General features: G+C 51.4%; 1 protein-coding gene across 1 annotated transcript in view; it reads left to right on the top strand.

The window, feature by feature from the left end:
• The window catches only part of WSCD2 (WSC domain containing 2), a 115608-nt gene that overhangs the window by 57495 nt on the left and 37092 nt on the right, over positions 1-21021 (top strand). Inside the window, exons 2-4 of the mRNA XM_044244119.1 lie at positions 5022-5943; positions 16707-16821; positions 20679-20863. Of these exons, the coding sequence (XP_044100054.1) occupies positions 5565-5943; positions 16707-16821; positions 20679-20863 (679 nt within the window). The 5' untranslated portion in view covers positions 5022-5564. The remainder of the gene's footprint in view (positions 1-5021; positions 5944-16706; positions 16822-20678; positions 20864-21021) is intronic.

Raw genomic sequence — 21021 nt, 5'->3', positions numbered from 1 at the left:
TAGATGGAGCCAGGGGTGGGGGTGTTGACTCACCAGCTCCCACCATTGCTTCCAAATGGCTTTTGGGAGTTAACTCCCCGGGCGGGACACATACAATATCCATGAAAGACCTATCAGATTGGCAAAATTGCAAAAAGGCTGACAATGTTGAGTGTTGATGCTGATTTGGAGCAACAGGAAAACCCATACTCCAATTGAGGGGGAGGGGGCTTGGAGCACGGGTATCAGGAGACAACAGGCTCAAGTGTTTGCAGCAGCTGGTGAGGGAGTTTCATTCTACCTCAGCCATACAAGCTAGAATTAATGACACAGAAGCTCTGTGCAGGAAAATGGGGTCCCTCTCCTGGAAAAAAACAAAACAAAACAAAAACGGGTGCTGGGCAGGCAAAACAACATACATGATCTACAAATCATTACAGTAAGAGGTAACACATAGGTGACACTTGCGTATATGAACTCATTTGGTTCTCCCCCGGATCCTATCAGAAAAGTACTGTTATTTCCCCCCATTCTAGGGATGGAGAAACTGAAGAACAGAGAGCTTAATAGCCACCTCAAAGAGTCCTCGAAGGGATTAAATGGCCCAGTGGGGATAAGGTGCTTGGCATAGTGCCTGACACAAAGTGAATCCCTAGCAAAAGCTGGTGATTTCTGGCTAATACTATTATCATTAGGCTAAGACTAAAATTCTGTCTCTGGCCTGGGCTCCCAGCTTCTTGGAGAGCCCCAGCAGCATCTCCTACTCAGAGTGTGAAGAAATCACAACCTGGGAGCTCTTTCTTGGCTCCCAAGCTTGGATAGTCTGATGGGTCAGCTGGTCCCTGAGCGGGTGCCCTCAAGTCAAGTTCAGGGGGCTGGAGAGAGAGAGGGAGTGCCCCCTGCCTAGGCTCATGGGTTTCCAGCGGGATCTGCCTGCCCCCAAATCTGGAGAGGCAGCTCTACACACCACCCAGGGGAGGGAGCCGTGGGCAGCTGAACCTCCCATTTTCCTTCCCCGCAGGGCAGCTCTGCCCCGCCAGTCATTTTCTTGGCAGCTTGGCACCAGAGGTTCATTCGGTGCTAAAAATAGGCTGTGTTTAGACACTCTGAGACTCCAGCTGGAAACACGAGCTGCAGTAACCAAGTGCTGCCGTTCTTGCAAAGGCAGCCACTTGCCCTCCCCCTTGTGGAAACTCACACTGGCCCCGGGGAAGGAAGGCAGGGTAGGCATCAGGTCATCCGCCACATTCAGTGGATGGGGAAACTGAGGCTCAGAGTGTGCTCATGCAGAACAGAGACAGATCGAGCCTGAGAGCTCATGGCGAGCACTAGCTCCAGCCCTTGGTGGGCTGTCCCATCAGGCCTTTCCGGGACCCCAAGAAGAAAACTCTATGGTTGATCCCTTTCAGAAAAAGAAAATCGCAACTCACAGAGGTGAGGGTACGTGCCCGGGTCTCATGCCTGTAAGCAACAGGAGAGAATGCTGACAGGGTTGTGGTTTCCAACACATAATGGGCCAATGAAGACCGAGATGTGAGGCCCCCACGTACCCCCTGCCTGGGGTTGTAGATGTGTTGTCTGTGGGCTGGGGAGGACCGTCCCCTGCCTTACGTCCCCTGCCTCCTTGCTGGAAGGAAGGAGTTTGTTCAAATGTGTTTGCAAAGCCTTTGAAGGCAGTGTCCAGCATGTGGCAGGTGTTCCACAAATGGCATTCGCTTTATGTCCCCATTCCCTTTGGGGTCAGAATTTCTGTCTGGTGAGAAAGACAGAGAGAGGGAAAGAGACAGAGAGCAACCTGGGGATGGGGGAGTGACAGAGGGTCATGAGAGGCAGAGAAGTCTTCCGGGTTCCCTTGGGGAGGTGAGACTGTGGCTCAGTGGGGGCCCCGAACCCCAGGACCACCCAGAGCTGAGAAACGGAAGACACTGTCTCCACAGAGTCCTGAACATTGTTCTCTGAGGCTCCCCAGTGTCTGGTGACAGGGTTTAGGTTTAAGCCCCCAGGGGAGGTCAGTTCCCTGACTCTTTTCACTCATGTCCTGTACGTCTTGGGGACTGCCTGTGCTCCAGATGTTGGGGCTCACTTAGAGAACAGACAGGATGCTACCACCTCTGTGGAGAGCCCAGCTTCCGGGGTGCCCTCCCTCCCAGCCCTGGCAGGTGTGTGGGTGGCTCAAGTCAGCCCCACACAGCCCCAGCCCCCTGGAAGGAGTTCCCCTCCTCACAGTCCCTTCCCGGCTGGGCCGCCTTCACTCCCCACATCACCAGTGCCTCCATCTCTTTTTGTTCCCTGCCAGCTTCTAATGAGCTCATTATCCTCTTAAAACCCATTTGGCACCCACTTAGAGAAAAGATGTGTTGAAATAGAAAAGAACGAGAAGGGAACAACAAAAAAGGACTAGACCCAGAAATATCCTCAGAGAGACAAAAAGCCACAGGGAACACAACAGCCAGAATCTCTGTCGTCTCCACAGCAGCAAATGTGCTGCCGAGGCAAACGCCTTTGAAGGCAGCTCCCACGTGCCCTTCCGAGGAGTGAGGAGCGGGGCGGGGACCTGCTTCCCTGGAGCACCCATGCCAGGCCCTCGGCAACGTCTTTAAATGCAGTCTTGCCAGCTTGTGTATCTTTGGGGAGGTGTCAAGATTCTTATGCCCACTTCACAGGCCGGGCTTTTCAGCTGGTGAGAACAGGTGTCTTGACCCATGTCATGCCACAGGTGGATGGAAGAGGCAGGTTCTGAACCCAGGTCAGTTCACCTCCAGAGCCCAGGCTCTTGCCTGTCTGCTTCGGGAAGGGCTGGTGTTCCCCCTGCCCATCCCCATGCTGGCTGCTGGCCCAGCCGCAGAAACATCTGGCCCGTGTGTGATCTGTGGAATACCATGGGTCATCCCCCACTGCCTGGAGGCTTTCAGGTTGATTAAGAAATCGGTCTTTCTAGAGTGTCGGTGTGACCACAAAACTTCACTGACTCCCCGCGCAAGCCATTAGAACCCCAACCAGACTCTTGCACTTGGCCTTCAAGGCTTGCTGTGTCTGTGTGGCCCTGGATAGATTCCTTAATCTCTCTGAGCCTCACTTATCTCCTCTGTGAAATGGCTACAGTTCTCTCTCCTAGGATTGGTGTGGGGATTGAGTCAGAGTCCATACCTGTTCAGAGCAATGACATTAGCTATTCATATTATTGCTGTTGCTTGTCTTCTATGTACCTCTCCAGCAGGATTTATAACTATCTAGTACAGCCGTTTGGTGTGATGGTTGATTCAATTGTTGTCCCCCTCAGTAGACTCTGAATTCTCTGAAAGCGGGATGCTGGACGATTTATTCCCAAGCACACACAGTAGGCGAGCAACACATGTGTTTGAATGAGTGAGGAACAGGCAGATGGCCGGATGGGGGGAGAGCTGTGTAAATGAATGGGGTGCTGTAGTTCAGATGGATGGAGACACAAATGGGGGGTCGGTGGATGGACTGAGTTGTGGGCAATGGTTGGATGGATGGATGGATGGGTAGGTGGAATGATGGATGGATTAAAGGATGATGGGCAGATAGATGGATCAATGGATAAACAGGTAGTTTGACTCCACAAAAGCATGGATTTGGGGCTGTTTTGTTTCTTGATCTATTCCAAGTGCTTCGAACAATTACTGGTGCCCAGTACATGCTTAGTACTTCGTCCCGGAATGAATAGGATGACATAGGGAGGACTGATGGAATCTACTCCAAACCACAGTTAAACTCCCATGTTGCTCTGGACTGGAGGGGACCGGTTACCCCTCTGATCTTCCATTGGCAGCCAGTTAATCCTGGACATTGGCCAAGATGGTCACAAGGCCCCCTGCTGGTGAGAATATGAAATCGCATTGGCCAAAAGGTATATTCTGTTTCCTAATTTATATTCTGTTTTCCTCTTGACTAATGATCCTTAATGTTTACTCATAAAGCAGTTCCCTCAGCCCTCTGTGCCCATCACCATTTTCTGAGGGCACCTTGTTATACCTGTAGGTTTCCCCTTCTATCAAATTCTGGTTGGAGAGGTCCAGAATCTTCATACTTGACCAGGCTCTCAGGTGATTATGAATCGGGGGCTCTTGGACCACGCTCTGAGGACCCACTGTCAAATTAATGAGTCACTGGTCACCGGGAGGCAGTGGAGATGGGCTACTGCCTCAGGGTCTCTCTCTCAATACCCCCCCAGGTACCCAGTCTGGGTGGGAAAAAAGCCAAGTCATAAAGGCAGTGGTTACGAGCTGTGGTTTTGCCTTTGGACTGTCCTGGGTTGAAGTCCCAGCTCCACCACTCATTGGCTACGTGGCCTCAGTTTCCTAATCTGTAAATTGAGGAAATGGTTACCTCCCCTAGGACCACTGGGAAGAATGAATGAGTAATACACATAGAGGGCTTGGCACAAAGCTGGGCATACTGTAGGTGCTAAATAAATGCAGAGCGAATGACTCTGTTGCTAAATAATCCTGATTTCCTTTTCTTCCTTGGATAGAGGAGAGAGGCTAGGACACTGATCTCTCCCACTCTAGAATGTGAGCCCTATCAAGGAAGGGGCTTGGTCTCTCTGGTTCGCAGAATTATCTCCAGAACTTAGCACAACACCTGGTTTATAGTAGGTGATCACTAAGTATTTCCTCAGTGGGGTGGGAGTGGGGAATGAATTTGATCTGGTTCAGAATCAGCCAGGTCCAGGAGGCAGTTCAGCAAGGACCCCAGGAGGTGTTTTTCAGACTTAAAACAATTCATGAATCTGTATATATCTGACAAATATATAGGAAATAGGGAGGTGTAAGAACTTGGGCTTGTACAAGATAAAGCTTGCCCCAAAACAGGGGCCATGTAGGAGTCAAACCCCCAGATTCCCAGTTTGGTTTGAAGAAAAGGGGAGGGATTCTAGAAGACCCAGCCATGCTGCGTGCTTCAGGACATGGTTCCCTCACTTCTCTGGGCCTCTACATCCCCCTTGAGAAGGCTTCAGGGAACCTTTGAGGGTCTCTGTGAGGGAGCTTCTTAAATCTTGTGTTCGTGCTGCTTTGCAGGTCGCAGCTCCAAGCCTTAATGCTTAAGCTGATGGAAGCCCACCCACTTCTGATGGAAGCCCGCCCACTTCTGTTTCCATGAGGTGGACACGCTGAGCTTGGCTCCCAGCTGCAGAAGGGACCAGAAAACTGCCCTGAGTGAAATCATCCAGCCCTAACAGGCCTGAGGAGCCGGGAAGAGGCAAGAAGTGAGCTGGCAGATTTCTCCTGCAATTGCCGTGGTCAAAGTTCTTCGGAAACTCTCTGTGACAAAGAACAAGATGTAGGAAAATGGGACCAGCTCCTGGATGTTGGGCCTCTTTTGTGGCCCAGAGAATCTCGCCTTGACCACAGGAGAGTCCTGTTCTCTTGGTTTCGGCCAAGTGCCAGACTTGGCCTTCTGCTCTGGTTTTGGCCATCACTTTCACGGAGGAAAGAAGACTGCAGACCCCCAGGGGTTCCATCCCTAAGGGAAGCTTGGGAAACGCAGCCCCCTCCTTCCCCTTCCTGAACCCCTGACCTACCAGCTGAACTCCCAGCGAGCCAGTCCGGAATGAGCCTGCTATGGCCAAGCTCTGGTTCAAATTCCAGCGGTATTTCCGCAGGAAGCCCGTGCGTTTCTTTACCTTCCTGGTGCTCTACCTGACGGCCGGGAGCCTGGTCTTCCTGCACTCTGGCTTTGTGGGCCAGCCGGCCATCTCCCAGAACCAGGCCAGCCCTGCCGCGGGGGTCCCAGCTGAGGGTGCCGAGCTGCCCTTCTTGGGCGACCTGCATCTGGGCAGAGGTTTCCGGGACACGGGCGAAGCCTCCAGCATCGCCCGCCGTTACGGACCCTGGTTCAAGGGCAAGGACGGGAGTGAGAGGACCAAGCTGGGTGACTACGGTGGAGCCTGGAGCCGAGCCCTCAAGGGGAGGATCGTCCGGGAGAAGGAGGAGGAACGAGGTAAGGGGTAGACAGGGCTGGTGGCCAAGCAGAAGGGAGGGGCTTGGAAGAATATAGCAAGAGTCACCAGGTCTCAGCATATAATAGGAGCCAACTGCCATACAGTCACTGCTATCAGCATGCTGGGGCGGTGCTGTAACCCCCATTTTAGAAGCTCAGAGATTAAGTAGCTTGCCCAAGGTTACACAGCTTGTTAACAGCCAAGCATGGATTAGGATCCTGCAACCATTAGAGTTCAAAGCTAACTCTTCCTCGCAGCCTTCTCCGTCTTGTTAAATAACACGCGAGAAAGAAGCAGCATCTATTGAGCACCTATTGTGTTCCTGGGACTTTTCTAAGCCCTCTATGTGTACTAAAGTATTCCTACAATTCCACATGGATGGTGCTGTTATTCCCATTTTAGGGATGGGGAAACAGGCACCACAAGCCCAGGGCTGTGTAGCTGGTAAGCGGTAGAGCTACTGCACTCCTGCATGCCTCACAGGATCTCTTGGTGACGGCTCCCGGAAGACATCATTGCCCTGGGCACATGTCCTTGCATTTTCCTAGCCTTTCAGTCAAAAAGGGCTCTTCTTTGTGAGTGCAGTACCTTATCTGATTTCTACCCCACCCCATGGACTTGAGCAAGGACCATGATCCTACAACCAGGTTACACTTTGGGAAACTGAGGCTTGGTGAAGGGGGACCCTTGCCCAAGGCTGGAGAGCGGTAGAGTTGAAATCAAACCCAACTGGTCTGAATGCTCGGCCCCCTGACAGTCTCCCGAAGTGGACCAATGTCTCCCCAGCAGCTGGCTGGCGTGTGGGGGAGGAGCTCGCAACCCCGCCAGTCCGGAGATGAACACAAACACACGTTTTGGGAGTCCGGACCAGATGGTTTGGGAAGATCCAGCACCAATGAGGACAGAAGGAAATCCTCCCCAGCCTTTGTGTTTCCTGCCACATGTCACACTTCCGCTGTGATTCAGCGCCTAGAAAACCCCTTCTCTCCCCACGGAGGGAAGCAGTATTAGTGGTGGGACTGCCCCTCCCCCATCCCCCGCAAACACGTTCCCCTGCTTCGGTCCCACCCCATACCTGGCTCAGGAGCCAGCCAGGAGACCCCACCATCCCGCCCTCAGGGATTTCCTAGAAGCTGCCTCTTCAAGAACACTGCGTTCACAGGGAGGTGAAGGAGAAGGTGGGAGGTGGCAGAACAGATTGGGGGACTTGGATTTGTATTCCACTTCTGTCCCAGCCGGCCATGTGGCTAGGCACATGGCTTTACCTTCTCATGCTTCAGTTTCGTCATTTGTAAAGTAGGGACAGGAACCCCACCCGCCTGGGCTTTTCCTGAGAGCTCACTGAGACAGTGGTTTTAAAAGCACTTGGCACAAAGTGGTTCTTAAAGGTGGCCAGGAAACTCTCGTGGATCTGCCTGGGGGAAGAGACCCCATCCTGTAGGCACGGGAGAGCTATGAGGTGCTGCACTGATGGAGAAATCAGGAAGTGGCTACTCTTTCCTTCTCCACCCACTTGGCTATATCTCTCCCCAACTACTCCCAACTCCTGGTAGTTTGCAAGACCCAAAGTTTTTCACAAGCCCACATCTTAGGCTATACTGTTATTCCACTTAGGATGAAGTCCAGAGTCTCCTACTGTGGCCATCTCTCGGATCTCATCTTGTAGCACTCCTACTGTCCCCCTTACCACCGCACCCCACCGTCCTTCTTCCCTTTCTTTGAATGCACCAAGCCCATTCCTAACGCAGGGTCTTTACATGGCCATTTCCTTCTCTGTGGGATGCTCTTCCTCTGTATCTTCCCTTGGCTCCATTCCTCCCTTCCTTTAGGTCCCCAGTCAAACCTCACCTTCTGGTAGAAGCCTTCCTAAGGAAAATAGCCCCACTTTGTACCTGGTCACATCCATACTCCCCGGTTATTTTTGTGACAGCACTATCAACTTACCATCACCCAAAAGCATCCTCTTGATGTCTTTGCTTACTTGTCTGTAGTCTACCTCCCCTACTAGACTGTCAGCTCCGTGAGGGCAGAGATGTTGCCAGTCCTATTCCCACCATCCCTCCCTACCCCGGGTCGGTGTTTCTGTTCATTCAGCACCTGGGACAGCACCCAGCACAGCATGGTGCTCAGTACCGATTTGTTGAATGAATGAAGGATCAGATGGACCCCTGAATGAGTAATTACCCTTCTGTCTGGAGTGCCTCTGAGGGTCAACTCCACTCTTCCTCCAGCTCTCATCTTCGCTCACCTCCAGGAAATTGTCTGTGATCCCCTGCCAGACTTGATCAAATGCTCCTCCTTCCTCTCTGGTCTTTGTCAGGGCCCTTAGGCGAATGATAATCACCTGTGCTTGTCAAGGTTCCAGACAGAATATGAATTCCTTGTAGTGCAGTTGATACAAACAACACTCACAACACCTCCCAGTTGTGAGAATGAACTCACTGCCACTCCTACTAGCAGTTATTATCAGTACTTGAACACCTACATCATGCCAGCCACTGTCCGGTTTGTTTTCCGTATGTTAAAGATTTTTTAAAATTTTATGTATTAGAGAGAGAGAGAGAGAGAGCAAGAGTTGGGGGAGGGGCAGAGTGAGAGGGAGAAGCAGACTCCCTGCTGAGCAGGGAGCCCAACGCAGGGCTTGATCTCAGGACCCCAAGATCACAACCCCAAGCCAAAGGCAAACACTTAAATGAAGGAGCCACCCAGGTGTCCTGTTTTTCACATAATATTTGAATGGAATGTTATATGTAAGATGCTTATCACCTCTCCTAGTTCATAATAATAGGTCACTTAATCGGTATTGTTACTGTCTATAGTAGAAATAGTAACTACCACCTCTTGAGTGATCGTTGTGGTCTAGACCATGTTGTAAGTGCTTCATTGCCTTACTTAATTATCGCAACAACTCAGAAAGTTAGAAACCACTGTTATTCTGTTTCACACATGGGAAAATCTAAAACTCAGAGACCCAGGTCACATGGGTAGACGTGAGGAACTGAGATTTGAAACAAGATTCATTTCATTCCAAAGCTCTCAAGCCTTTTTCTATACCACGCTAACCCTTCTGCCCCTGGACATCGTAGATATTTTATAAAATGTAAAGAGAGAAGAAGAGAAACTAAACAAGGAGCCGGAGCCTAGAGCTCACAGCAGGCAGTCTTCGGAATCAGGCAGCGTTATTAAGAAAACACAAATCCAGCCTGTCCTTGATTAACTTATTCAGAGTTCAGCGAGGAAAGACAACATATTAGATTAACACTAATAAAAACAAGACGCTTCTCTGACCTGACGCGGAACACATTTGGTTTTTCTCTGAGGCTGGCAAGGGCTCTACTTGATGCAGTGATGCGGGACTTGGGCTGTCAAGGATTCAGAGCCCCCCGGGCTTGGAAGGGAGGGAGGAGCCACTCCAGGGCTGGGTTGGGGCGTGTCTCACTTCCGGGGTGGGGCTGGCACTTTGGATGTACCACGCCCACCTTGCGGGCTCCTCTAACCTACCCCAGCCCTGGGAGAGCCTGTGCTCTGAGCCACCAAGTCAGGGTCCACCTGCCAGTTCTGTAGCTTGCTGACTGTGCAGCTTTGGGCAGGTCTCTCCACCTCTCTGAGCCTCCGTTTCCTTTTGTGGCTAAGAAGTACATAACGGCAGCGGGCTATCCTGCAGATTACCTAAGACGAATCGATTGTGGGCTAAGTGCCAGGCGTGCTTCCAAGCACCTTGTACCTATTCCATCCCACGATCTTCATAGCAACCCAGCAAGGTGCACACTGTTGTTAACCCCATCTTACCAGCGAGGAATCAGAGGTACAGAGAGGTTAAGGCAGTTGCCCAAGGTTGTCCAGCAGGAGGAGGGAATAAACTAGTGATGTGAACCCTGCTATTTTGAGTCTTACCTCTGAACCTTGACCATCATAGCCCCTCACTTCTTGGTATACAGGAAGAGCTCAGCCCAGAGACTGGCAATAGCAAGCACTTAAGGCATGGCAGCTTTTATTATCAATATTATAATTCCACAGGAGAAAACAGAGAAGCATAAAGATGATGGGACTTGCCTAAGGTGACACAGCTAGTCACAGGCAGAGCCCGTGCAGAAAACAAATCCAATTTGATTTTGAAGCCCAGGCATGAAGAAAGATGGTAGGGAGAATCAATCTGCAATTTTGGAAAGAGCAGCGGGGTACCCACTCCCCATCTCCTCCAGTTGAAGATACAATCTTTGCGGGCTGTTGAGGGTTTAGTCTATGTCAGGGACGGTGTATCCATACCCTCAGCTTCCCCCGAGGCAGCAACTGGAGCTCCTTTCATGGACAAAGAAACTGAAACTCAGAGAGGTTAAATGACTTAAACAATGACACACAGCTGTCAAGAAGTGACTCCAACCCGAGTCTGAGCCTAAAGCTCTTATTCTTAACCACTGAGTTGTACAATCCCCACCTCACTCCATCCATCCATCCATCTCATAGTTATCACATGCCTCCTGTGTCCCCTGCCCAGTGCTGTTTGATGGAGACACAGGAATGATTCAAGAGCGGTTTTCCCTCTGAGGAACAGTCACAGTCCCTGGGGAGGCAGACAGGCAAGTAAAACGAAAAATTTGTATGTTCAAAAAATAACTTGGTCCTGATTATCAAAATCACACGTGCTCATTGTAGAAAACTTAAAATGTGTAGAAAAAGAGAAGAAAATACAGATCACAAAAAAAAAAAAAAAGAAAAGAAAAAGAAAATACAGATCATCTGCCTGCAGCCACCGTCTATCCTGGGTGTCTTGCCTGTCTCTTTCCTTCCCGTGTGTATTGACAAAGCACATCTTGTATTTAGATAGCATTGTGTCTTGCTTTCCCCCATGCTAACACCTTTTCTTTGTGGTCAGAATTCTTCTGTGATGAGCCTAAATCATTTCTGGTTTGAAAAAGGAATGGACAGTGTCTGGAGAATTGTTTAGAACAGCGTTAGGGAAGGGTGGGGGCCAGGCGATCTGGCATCCTAAGGGAGGGATCCCGTTCAGCCATTGGAGTGTATCATGACTGCCTTCCTGGAGGAAGAGACTATTGAACTGCGTCTGTGGGATCTGTAGCCTTTTGACCAAAGTGAAAGATGCATCTCTTGTGCCCCACGGAAGCCTGGGTACAAGCAGAAAATTTTATTCTCTGCACTAGGAAACACAGACAGCGCTGGAGTGGTCATCTTGAAGGATGGAGAATTCAGGATGGCAGAGAAAGTAACTCCTGAGCCTCTGCTCTGTGTCAAGCCTGGTGCCAAGGCTCAGTGTATAGGTTAATACTACTTACTTTAACAATACCCCTTTGTATTCCTGTTCTAGCACGGCTATAACAGAACAGCAGGAATTAGGTGGTTTAAAGCAAAAGAAATGTATTCTCTTGCAGTTCAGGAGGCCAGAAGTTCAAAATCAAGTTGTCAGCAGGGGCGTGCACTCTTTAAGACACCAAGGAGAACCCGTTCCATGCCTTTCTCCTGGCTTCTGGCATCGCCAACAACCATTGAAGGTCCTTGGCTTGCATCTGCAAAACTCCTGCCTCTGCCTCTTTTCATATGCCTTCGCCTTGTGGCTCTGTGTCCTCAGATGGCCATCTTTTTATAAGGACACCAGTCCTATCCGTGCCATCACTTCGATATGCGCTCGTACGTTAATGAATCACATTTGCAATGACCCTGTTTCCAAATAAGGTCACATCCTTAAGTTCTGAGTGTAGGACCTCAGCCTGTCTTTTCTGGGGGGTGGGGGAGAGGAGCGGAACACAATTCAACCCATCCCCTCCCCCACTTTCTTATTCCCGCTTTCCAGGCAGGGTAATGATATATCCAGGAGCTCAGACTGAAACCCAAATCTGGTTGACCCCACAGCTGGTTTTCTTCCCACACTCCGTAATCCCTCCCGGTTTGTGGAATCTACTCACGGATAGTAAAGAAAAGGAATACAGATCTGTTCGTGTTTAGTTATCCTTTTAACAAATTACCTTTATTGAAGAGAGCAGTGTTTCTTGAAAAGGAAGATTAATTGAAGCAAAAGGAAAAAAGGAAAGGAAAGGGGGGAGGGGAACCCACAGAGGGGAGGGCTCTGTTCCAGCTGCCTGTATTCTCCCGGGCTCCCCACTCCGTGGTGCCCGTGCCGGAGATAAATAGTCCAGCCGAGGCGACTCTGCCGTTTCAGCAATATTTGAACAGCTGCAGAGATGAGCTGATAGATGGTGTGAACTCGGCCATTTATCCCCCCTCAAGTGGCCTGTGATTTTGCCTGAGTTTTACACACCTGGCGTCCCCCCTCGTCTTGGACACATCGTGCCACCACAGCGAGATTTGAAGGCAGGGCGCTGGGGAAATCGCTGAGGAGGGTTGGCGGGGGAACCGCAGTGATGAGGTCAGCAGGTGGCTGACGCCGGGGCCGGAGACGGCTGTGCTGACCGGGGGTCCGCGGGGAAAGACACTCTAGACTCGCCCAGGCCAGGGAGGAAATATTCAGAATTTGTTTCCTGACCCACAGAGTTCAGCTGTTCCATCAGGCCAGAGTGTGTAACACACCCATGTTTCTCCAGGGCATTCATGAGGGACCATGTATCTCCCCTCCACCCCACTCCCACTTTGTTTGAGCACCTGTTGTGTGAGACCTTGCAGCCTGATGTCTGGCCTGATGGGAGGGATGGAGAGGAGGTAGCACAGCACTTAAAAGCCCAGGTTTTGGGACAGATGGACATAAGCTCAAATCCCAGCTCTCTTCTAAGGGGTCCTCTCTCTCCCAGCATCGCCAGGGTGGTCTCTCTGTTGGGGACAGAGATGTCCTCCTCCCAGGCCGAGACTCACCATGGTACACATCTAGGGGCATGGAACAGACAGGCCTGGGCATGGGTTTAGTCTGGACCCTCAGAGCTGGGTGGATTCAGGCCCTTTGGCTTGAGTATTAACACGTAAATCAGTGTCACTTTGGGGGCAAGGAACAAAAACCCACCTTGAACCAGCTTAAGCTAAAGAGGAAAATGCACTGTGTCTTGTCACCCAACTGCAGAAGGGACTGGAGTTTTCAAAGGAGTGATGTGTGCCCTGTCTCTCTGTGGCTCTCCTCTCTGCTTGCCTCCATGGGTTTCATCCTCCCAAACAGGCTGACTTTGGTCCCAGGGATCATGTCTCTTGGTTGCTCTGGGCTTACAGACTTGCCAATATCATTAACCCAAGGGAAACAGATTTCTTTCTCCGAGCTTTGATCTGCAAGAATCCAGAGTCTAGACGGTGTGCTCCTCCCTGGAGCAATCAGGCAATCACTGGCTGGTGGGAAGGGCAACATAATTGGCCCTGCCAAGGTCAGGGGCGGGTAAGGTCTATTAGGAGAAAAAAAAACAGAAGAGTTATTGCTTTGAAGGTGTGAACGATATCATGACAGCCCCCCACCCCCGTTCACTCCAAAGTGGACACGTGTATACACACATGTACTCTGACTGTTGTTACTCTGATGATCAAAATTGCATCGAGCACAGATCCACTGTCCCGCATAGAGCAAAATGCCCCACCTCCACCCTTAGGTGAGACCACCTGAAGCCATAGCACATCTCATTTCAAGCCCAGCAGATCCGGGAGCGTTTGCAATTTTCCCCATCAGGTCTGTGTGACTCTTGGTGACCCTGGGCCAATGGAAGCAGATCCTCCCCACAAATAAAACATTTGGAGAACAGACTCGGGCTTAAGTTTTAAGGGTGTAGGAAGTTGAGGTAGATGCCGTAGCTTCTAATTCTGTTTAGAAAAGAGGAGAAACAGAAGTAATGTGGTGACGGGTCAGAACAGACACAGTATGCCAAAACTCAGACTCGCTTCTAAGGCAGGCAGGTGTCATTGTCATTAGGATCAGCTTCCTCATCTGTAAAATGGGTTAATAAGCATGGGAGGGTGTGAGTGTAAAAAAAAATAATAATGCTAAGCAAAATGAGCCAGAGAAAGACATTCCGTATGATTTCACTCCTATCCAGACTTCCTGAAACGAAACAGATGAGCGAATGGAGGGGAGAAGGAGAGGGAGAAAAACCAAGAAACCCAACTCCTAACTCTAGAGAACAAACTGATGGTGACCAGAAGGGATGTGGGTGGGGGAATGGGGGAAATAGGGGATGGGAGGAAGAGGACACTTACCATGATGAGTGAGTAATGTACAGTTATCGAATCGCTGTATAGTGCACCTGAAACTAATATAACACTATACGCTAACTTACTGGAATGAAAACTTTAAAAATTTTAAACATTCTTTTTTTAGATTTTATTTTTCAGAGAGAGAGATAGAGAGTGTACAAGCAGGGGAAGCAGTAGACAGAGGGAGAAGGAACGTGGGGCTCGATCGCAGGACCCTGGGATCATGACCAGAGCCAAAGGCAGATGCTTAACCGACTGAGCCACCCAGGCGCCCCGAAACCTTAACAATTTTTAAACTAAAAGGAATGGTCCATAGTAGACAGTATGCGGTAGGTCCTCAATCCATGGCCCCACACACAGTCTTTTGATCTGATAACAAAGAACTCATGCTGTCAAAATAACCTTTCCCCCCTTCCTCTCTCCCTCTTCCTACTCCCCATTTGTCCCATTCCTGTACCCACGCCTGTCCTATTTCTTCTACAATCTGTCCCGGAACACTATGTCCTTTACTGAACTATTGAGCCAAAGCTCTTCCTCCCAGCTCAGGTATGAACAGCACCCCAGGCCAGGACCCCCTCTGTGACAGGAAAGACACACACCATAGAGCAAACATGAGGACAGGAGGGGGCTTCTCCACAACTGTCCCGGTCATGGGCCTGCTCCAGGGAAGCGATCTTTCTATTCAAGCTGGACTCTTCTTAGCCAACCACATCACCGCTGTCTTAGAAAAGAAATTCAGGGGTGTCTGGGTGGCTCAGTGGGTTAAAGCTTCTGCCTTCAGGTCAGGTCATGATCTCAGGGTCCTGGGATCGAGCCCCGCATCGGGCTCTCTGCTCAGCTGGGAGGCTGCTTCCCCTCCTCTCTCTGCCTGCCTCTCTGCATACCTATGATCTCTGTCAAATAAATAACTAAATAAAATCTTTTTTTTTAAAGATTTTATTTATTTATTTGACAGACAGATCACAAGTAGGCAGAGAGGCAGGCAGAGAGAGAGAGAGAGAGAAAGGAGGAAGCAGGCTGCCCGCCAAGCAGAGAGCCCAATGCGGGGCTTGATCCCAGGATCCTGAGATCATGACCTGAGCTGAAGGCAGAGACCGTAACCCACTGAGCCACCCAGGCGCCCCAATAAAATCTTAAAAAAAATAAAAATAAAAAAAGAAATTCAGAGTGATGAGGACGAGGCCCGTTTCCAGCAGCGCTGACAAATTCTGCACTTAGCAGGCTGGCCTCAAGGGGCTCGGCTGCTCAGCAAGAGCCTGTGCCCTCCGCTCAAGCCCATTCTCCACCACGAGCGAGGGGGGTGCCAACCCACAGCTGAAAGAGAAGCAGGCCTGCCAGGGAAAGTGACCCAGCGACATGTCATCTTGTCCTGTCATCCTCAGTGAGGGCTGGTGGCATCCTCCTGTTATTTGCAAATGGACTAGTGGAAAGAGCCATGGTCTGGGGCTCCCACAGATATGGACTGAAATCTTTGTCCTGCCACCACTGAGCCTCAAATTTTAGGCCAGCCATTGGACCTTTCTGGGCCTCTGCTGAGTCATCAGAGAGCGTGAACCTGCCAGCACTCCCCACTTCACCGGGGTCCTTGCAAGGTTCTCTGGATTCTAGAAATAAGCAGGGGTTCAGGACATACACCCGGGCCCACCCTGGCTCCACACGTACCAGCTGTGTTTCCTTGGGCAAGTGACTTCACCCCTCTGGGCCACCGATTCCTCTTCTGTATAGCGTGGGAATATTAGCACTTGGAACATCATCGTAAGGTTTCAGCGAGAGAGTCTGTGTAAACCACTTAGCAAAGCACACGTCCCAGTCCCAAGAACATACAGGGAAAGACCATTTTATAAACTGTGAAGTATGGTCTTGATGTGCGAGAATGACTATTTACTGTGAAGTACAAGAGCACATTGGTTTTCAAACCTCATTTAAAATTTTTCTTTGGCTGAGAGCACTCACCCTGGCCCGCGTGTGGGCACACTGTGAAGTACCTGCAGGCGCTGCGAATGGCAGATCATGTTGCACTCATTATACCTTCGTGCCTGTTACACTCGAGACACTATGGTAGAAACATTTATGCAGACCGTTCCGTTTTGACCTCACTGGTAGTGTTTTCATCCCCACAGTGAAGAACACTAGACCTTAGAGAGGGACCCTGGCCCAGACTCACTAGGCCAGTGCCCGGAAGTAACCAAACTGGGAAGCCTTTGAGGCTATCCTTTGAGCTTTCCCAGCCCACATGTGCAAGGAAAAGTAAGTATCTCGAGGCAGCTTGTAGAAATGAGAACACGCTATCAGCTGTGTCAGACTCTTCCGAGCTGTCTCCATATGGGTCTCTGCTTGGTCGCTGGAGAATGACCCTGGCTTGGCTCTCTGGGCGTCTACTGGTTGTCACCAGTGGAGTCCAAGGGCTTGCTCCTTACCCTGGCCACAGAAGAGTCCCTCCTTCCTGTTTTGGCCTCCGCTGCCCTTCAGGGTCACGGTCTGCCAGCCCACGTGACTTTCAGTCTCTTGTTTCTGCTTTTCTGATGGGAAGGAGGAACGGACCAGTACCCAGAGGGCCACCGGTTGCCACTCGTTTGCAAATCCTTTTCGGCTTTGTGCCCAGCCAGATCTGACTTTTCTCTTCTCCCCAAAGCCAAGTACATCGGCTGCTACCTGGATGACACCCAGAGCCGGGCCCTGCGAGGCGTGTCCTTTTTCGACTACAAGAAGATGACCATCTTCCGTTGCCAGGACAACTGCGCAGAACGGTAGGGCCCCGATGTCCCTCGCTCCGTTCATTCCAGACTCCTTCCTTTGGCGGTGTTCTTTCTTCTTCCTCGAAGGGCACGGTGGAGGAGGAGCACGTGGTCACCAGAGACGTATGATGCCGGGGGTGGGGGTGTGTGTATGCTGTGCGCCTGCGTGTATGCAAATGAGCTGGGCCGTTGTTTTGTGGGAGTTTCTGGTCACGTAGTTTGACCCAGTGCCTCGGTGTGAGTTTGTGCGTACAGCGTGCAGGTTCAGCGGCCTAGGTTCGGAAGCCTCACGTGCATACGCCATGATCTTTAAGTAATGGTGGTTGTGTGCGCAAGAGACTTTGTGAATCTGTGTGCAAGGCTCCAAACCTGTGCGCGTGTGCGGGAAAAGCTCACAGATGTGACTTGGTGAGCCGGAGGCTTGTAGGACACCCATGGGACATCTCACACATAGAAACACACCTGTACCCACAGTGATTTCCAGTTGCAGTAAGTGATGTTCCTGATGGGGACATATACTGGGGGAGGCATTGGACTTCCCAGAGGTGGAGGAGGTCCCACAGGACTGGCAAGTGGGGACGGGAACCTCAGCTTGTGCCTGGGCCCTGGCATTGCCACCTTAGCCTGGGGGTAACTTGTGAAGGGGCTGCTAGCTTGCCTACCTTCAGACTCTCTCTGGCTAGCCCTAAGGTCACAAATTCTGATGGACCTCAGCTGCATGGCTGTCCTAGAAATGAGCACAAGGGTGGCCAAGGGACTCCTCCCTTTGTGCTTGATGAGGATGTCCCTTTATAATCAGCTCCCTGAGCCCAGGGCCCTCTCCATCTTGGGAAAGATACGGAGCCCTTGAGGATGTACCAAACTGTGGGGAGACAGAGGTGAATTCTGCAGAGTTCATGGCCCCCATGGAGTCACAGCCTTGACGGGAAGATAGGCAGGTACACTAAAAAGGGCCTGGTAGCGGGATGAGGGTTCAGCTGGCATGAACTGCAGACCGTGGAAATGCAGAAGAGCCCCCAGCCTGCCTTAGCCGTCAGTAAAGACTCAGAGGAGGTGACTACCAAGGTGAGCTTCAGAGTGAGTCAGATGAACTCACGAAATCCGTTTGAGTTCAGCAAATATTTATTGCTGCCCATGTGTGTGTCCGGGTGCTGGAGACACAGCAATGAGTCAGCCGCAGCCCTGCCCTCTGGGGGCTCCCCAGCTGGTTAGGAAGACGGAGGCAGGCACAGGCTTGGGGAATAGAAGAGCACTATCTTATCTGTGCTGGGCATTTGTTCCGTGCCAGACATGGTTCTCAGCACTTTGCAAATATTAACTCTTAAACTCCTTCCCCTCCCACAAAATCCCTAGAGGCTGATGAGGAAACCAGACTATGGGGACATCAAGCATGAGGGGTGCTGGGTGGCATGTGCTACCCAGACGACAGCAGGCTTGCAAAGGCTGAGGGAATGGGGAGCTCAGGAAGAGTTACAGAGGTGAGATCTTGAACCAGGTTTTGAAGGATGAATAGGAGTTTTCTAGGGAGTTCTAGGGAGTTTTGAAGGATGAATAGGAGTTTTCTAGAGAGTAGGATAGAAAGAGCAGCATACTCAAAGACCAGAACTCCTGAAACATCCTCAACACCAAGCCTTCTCAGGTAGGCAGGATGGGGATGCACAGGGAGTCCCAGTGGGGAACTGTCAGGAGGGAGGGGAAGCTGTAGGGCTGGCTGACGCCTGCTGACGTGTGGCCTTGAATGCCATTTGAAGTATCTGGATTGGCCACTGGCAAGGGGGAGCTGCTGGAGGCTGTTAATTGGGGGATTGATGTACATTCATTCCACAAATATTTGTTAAACACTTAGCATACACCAGGTGTTGAGAATGAAGGGATAGTTTGGGGGGGAATACAGGGTGGCGGGGAGCAGATCATCTAGGACAGGGGTCCTCGGCCTGGAGTGAATATCTCCATCACCCAGGCTCTTGTAAAAATAGACGGCTGGACTCCATTCTCACTTTCTGGTTTGGTAGGTTTGGGCCGGGGTGGGGGAGAGGGGGTGGAAGGCGACCAGAATTTGCATTTTTCCTGAGTTCCGAGACAGAGATCATATGGATTCTGTGGGTCCCAGGCCCACAACTGGAGCACCACTCCTCAAAATTTCACACAAAGCTGCATGTTAGAATCACCGGGCCAATTAAATTAGACTCTCTGGAAGCGGGAGCCAGGTGTGGTGTTTAAAAAATGTTCCCCAGGAGATCCTAATGGCTGTCCATGTTAAAGAACCACTGATAGGAGGGTTTGTAGGCTGAGCCAAGCCATCTGGAAGCTTATCTGCCTGCAGTGGAAGCTGGGGGTGGGGCAGGGGAGGGGCGGGTGGAGCAGTAGAGAGGTGTGATCTGTTTGAATTCTGGAAAGATCTTTCTGTCGAAGGCCACAGCGAGCACATCAAGATTAACTGTCTGAGGTCCTCCCAGGGACCCTAAGGATAGCAAGGCCGACTCTATTTCCCTTCCTGTATTAGTTATCCTTCACTGGGCCACAAATTATCCCCAAATTTAGCGTCTTAAGCCAACAAACATTATCATCTCCCAGAGTTTCTGGGTGCCAGAAACTACAGTCTGGGAGCGGGGTCAAGCAGGTGCTTCTGCCTCGGTGACTCTATGACCTTGTAGTCAAGAGGGGCAGCGACTGCAGCCATCTGAGGGCACGGATGAGGGACGGGACTTGAAAATCCCCCTCTGAGACAGGCGCTCCCAGCTGGTGGCTGTATCCTCCCAGGGCAGCTGTCCCCCGCCCTCCCTGCTGTGAGCCATCCCAGGGAGAGGGCTAGGAGGAAGCTACTGCTTGTTCTAGAATTGTGACACCCCCTAGAAGTGGTTCTCCCCCGCCTTGGGTTCCTTCCATCAGTGGATCTAGTTATACGAGAGGGGCTCAGGGCACCCCAAAACCAGGGCTTCAGAAAGACAGCAGTTCTGAGAAAGACAGGAGCAAGGCAGGCTGGCCCAGCCCCAGGATGCTGGGGATAGGCACCAAGGTGCCCATTGGCTGCACCTGTCCAGGTGAACGTGTGGAGCAGAGGCTAGCACATGCCACGCGGGTAGTGGGGGTGTGTGGAGGCTTGAGTCTGCGTGGGTCGATCTGTCCGGCTGCCCACGGGCATCCAGGTTGAAGATGTGAGCTGACCGCTCCCCTCGGGGCCGCCATGCATGGCCAGGGTCCCTGCAGGCTGAGCCTTCCTGGTTCTTGAGAACACCGCACTGGCAAGGGGGCTGAGCAGGACTTGTCCCAAGCCTCTCACTCTGTCCCCACCCCCTGCAGCCAGAGCAGGCCATGCCTTTCTGTTTACAGAATGGGTGTCCACTGAGAGTCCTTTTTAGGAAACAATCTGATGGCTACAGAAAAAAAAAAAAAAGTTGAAAACGTTGCAGTGCCTGGATTTTTTTTTTTTTTTTTTTTTTTAGGGGAAGGAATTTTTCCTTGGCTAGCTATGTGACCTTGGTTTTGCTGTCTTCCAAGGGGATACAAGAGTCCCTGCCTCCTTTCATTCCAACTCTTCTCAAGGGACCTGGAGGCATCATTCCTGGGGGACATTTCCTGGAATAAAGGGGCTGGACTCTGGAGATAGAATTAGTGCCTGGCACTAGACGGGAGGAGCAAGAGGGTGGGTTGGGATGGACAGACCCCAGGCTTGGATGCGTGTGTGTGTGTGTGTGTGTGTGTGAGAGAGAGACATGTATAAAGTCAGGAGGACACTTGTGGCCACGTGGGTAGGTGTATGGGGATGAAGGCAGGGGGTGGTCCTGGGGGTCCTGGGCCCAGGAGACCTCCCATCCCCAGTCTCCTGGCCCCTGGGGTCCGCACGGTATCCTGACTGCAGCCTTCCCCAGGGGTTACCTGTATGCTGGGCTGGAGTTCGGAGCCGAGTGCTACTGCGGCCACAAGATCCAGGCGACAAACGTGAGCGAGGCCGAGTGTGACATGGGATGTAAGGGCGAGCGTGGCAGCGTGTGCGGTGGCGCCAACCGCCTCTCCGTCTACCGGCTGCAGCTGGCCCAGGAGTCTGCACGCAGGTGTACGTGAGTCGGCCCTGCTCCTCTCCGTGGCTGTGCTGCTCCCTGCCCTGCACCTTCCTTGCCTCCCCAGCACCCCCACGGGCCTGCCCTGCCCCAGCTTCCACCACAGTCCTTGCAGAATCCTCTGCTCCAGCTTCTCCAAACGTTTCCCCCCTGT

This window comes from Neovison vison, chromosome 3 (assembly GCF_020171115.1).
Source record: "Neovison vison isolate M4711 chromosome 3, ASM_NN_V1, whole genome shotgun sequence".
Classification (NCBI taxonomy): Eukaryota; Metazoa; Chordata; class Mammalia; order Carnivora; family Mustelidae; genus Neogale; species Neogale vison.
Note: the sequence above shows the minus strand (reverse complement) of the source record. Positions and strands in the feature narration are given on the sequence as shown.